This window comes from Apaloderma vittatum, unplaced genomic scaffold (assembly GCF_000703405.1).
Source record: "Apaloderma vittatum isolate BGI_N311 unplaced genomic scaffold, ASM70340v1 scaffold13475, whole genome shotgun sequence".
NCBI lineage: Eukaryota > Metazoa > Chordata > Aves > Trogoniformes > Trogonidae > Apaloderma > Apaloderma vittatum.
The window spans coordinates 37,304-39,805 of record NW_009718878.1 but is presented as its reverse complement, the minus strand read 5'-3'; the positions used below and the strand labels follow the sequence as shown (position 1 = coordinate 39,805).

The window sequence follows — 2,502 nt, the reverse complement described above, 5'->3', positions numbered from 1 at the left end:
CGAGAAAGCAAACTGTGGACTGCTCTCAGAACCTTGGTGTTTCCACAAGTCATACAAGCTGCTACGCCTCGCTGCAGGGGCTTGAAGCTGCTAAGGATAGCAGGGGGCTGCAGTACAGTTAACAGGAAACTTAAGACCTCTAAGCCAGTGCAAATGTTGGCAAAGTTGGCCTGATTGGGCTGTTCCTAAAGAGAACACATTAAAAAAAAGGCAGTGAGTGGTGGAAGTCGCAGAAGCATTACACAGATTTGCAGACCCCGATCAAACCTGTAATAAGGTTGAGGTTTCTACACCAGTGATGTTTCACATAAATCTTTTTGATAAGTTATGTAATATAAACCTGCAAGATACAAGGTACTACAAAAGCGTTACTTAAGCATTTATAGTTATGTTCCTGCCGGTGTTTTTTGTCATCCTCAGTTTTGAAATTTGCCTGCAACCTTTCTGGTTAGAAATGCTTTCAAGAGAGGATTATGTTTTATCTGCTGGTCCACATCTTTCAGAGACAGGCCTTCCGTGAAGAGCTAAACCAGCACATTCTGGGATAAGTTATAGCTTACACGTTAGAAAAGGAGATACTTGGAACTAAAGAAAATAATTAAAATAAAATATTCCTGGACATATCTTTGTAAATCTGGGAAAATATCATTAAAACAAAGTAGTCTGTTTGCCGCAGAAGACTTGATTCTTTTTTCTGAACCTCTTATATAACTGATGCCACACGGCACAAAATTAGACACAAAATTCCAGTTCCAGGGGGCTCACACCCTTGTATTACATAAATATCAATAACGTCCACCTTCCTCAGGTCTGAGGGGGTGGTGTGGTACATCTGTGCTGATGTGGGGGAAGGAGAAGTGCAGTGGGATAGGTTTTGATTTTGCCTCACTCTTAGATGCAGTGTACTTTGTCTACCTTCCCCAAATTCATTAAAGATGATAAACTGGAAGATCTGTCTGAAAAGGGCACAGTAAAAATAAAATAAAAAATTAGCAAATCATGTTCTGGAAGCATATGAACTCTCTCACATTATTTTGACATCTCCACCATTTCCACCTCTGTTTCCAGACAGGGAGGGCAGCGCTGGTCTGTACATAACACGCAGCTCTTCTTCAACAGCCAGCACAGAGATACTCACAACTTTGTCTTCAGTACAGAGGAATCACTCAAAGTCATATTGCTGCTACTACACAGCTTCCATCACCTGGCACTTAAATAGCTTTGCAACTGTGTGAGGAAGATGCATAGGATGTAATCCTTGTAAAATAGCCAGAATCGACTGCAGTTCTTCCCGTTGTAGGCTATTAAATACCATCAACAGGGAAAAAAAAATCATTAATTTTAATGGCAATCTTCACTCAGGGTGCACACTATTTGGGAAAAGGCTCGTAAAAGAAAAACCATAATTTACATAATTAACAACTTATGTATTTCACTACAAAGACAAAAAAGATTAAGACTGTAAAAATCAGTATCCAGCTATCGCTAGTATTCAATCAACATATGTGCTAGTGAAAGCTGAAGACCTACAGGACCAGGATGTTACCTACCACAGTCATTAGCAGCTTATCAAACCACTGCAACTTCAGTTCTGATTTTGGCCACATGTCTGGTCGTAAAGCTGTTTTCAGAAGGTTGACACAGCGGCGAGACAGCAATTCCCCAGGAGATCCAGCAGTGTTTGAATTGTCATTTACCTAGCAATTAATCAGAGTTAACACAATGACACCCTTTTGTAACCAACTCATTAATTTATTATGCACTGCTAGCAAGCATATCATTTCTTATTTCTGAAATGGATGAGCTTAAGTAGCCTTATCAGTATAGTCACAGAGTATTTAACAGCATAAAAAGCTAACAACTAATAGTAAACATCAGAACTGGTGTCTAAATTGCTAGCTCATCATCTCAAATTACCCAGCGAAGGTATATTTTCAAAAGCTTAATCCCATACTTTATTACTACAGCTCTGAACATGCTCAAGATGGTTAATCTTCTCTGTTTGCAAGGCATCCATAAACATATGTAGCTCTTTACTCACTTTATACTTCAAGAGCACAGTCTATTCTGTGCAATGGACTGCGGTGTATAAAATCTCATGTTACTTACCATCAGTCTGCTGCAGAAGCCATAAAATGTTAGTTTTGAGCTATATCCAGCTACTTTTCCCCACTCTCAAAAAGCTAGTTCTTAGAAAATTTGGTGAAAAGCTTTAGTTCTACATGGTGCATGAAAAGAAGTAATCCATGTATTTCATCTTGAAAATACAATTACAGCTGTTAGCCTTAGATACATAACTGACACAGTTTTTCCCTATCAAACTTTTAAAGTATTCTTCAGGTTTTGGGTAAAATATTCTTGCCATTCAACGTATGCAACAGAACAAGCACACTTTGCAGCGTCAGACAAATCTATAAATGAATTAAGAAAAAACACTTACAGGAACTTTTTAAACTTTCTGCCTAGCTCCAGCCAAACTCTACTAGCCACGTTTATTTCAAC

The 2,502-nt window shown here is 38.6% G+C and overlaps 1 protein-coding gene across 1 annotated transcript in view; it reads right to left on the bottom strand.

The window, feature by feature from the left end:
- The window catches only part of TRRAP (transformation/transcription domain-associated protein), an 82,307-nt gene that overhangs the window by 42,903 nt on the left and 36,902 nt on the right, over positions 1-2,502 (bottom strand). The window contains 2 exon segments of the mRNA XM_009870422.1: positions 1-185; positions 1,551-1,697. The exon segment at positions 1-185 is cut by the window's left edge and continues 1 nt beyond it. Of these exon segments, the coding sequence (XP_009868724.1) occupies positions 1-185; positions 1,551-1,697 (332 nt within the window).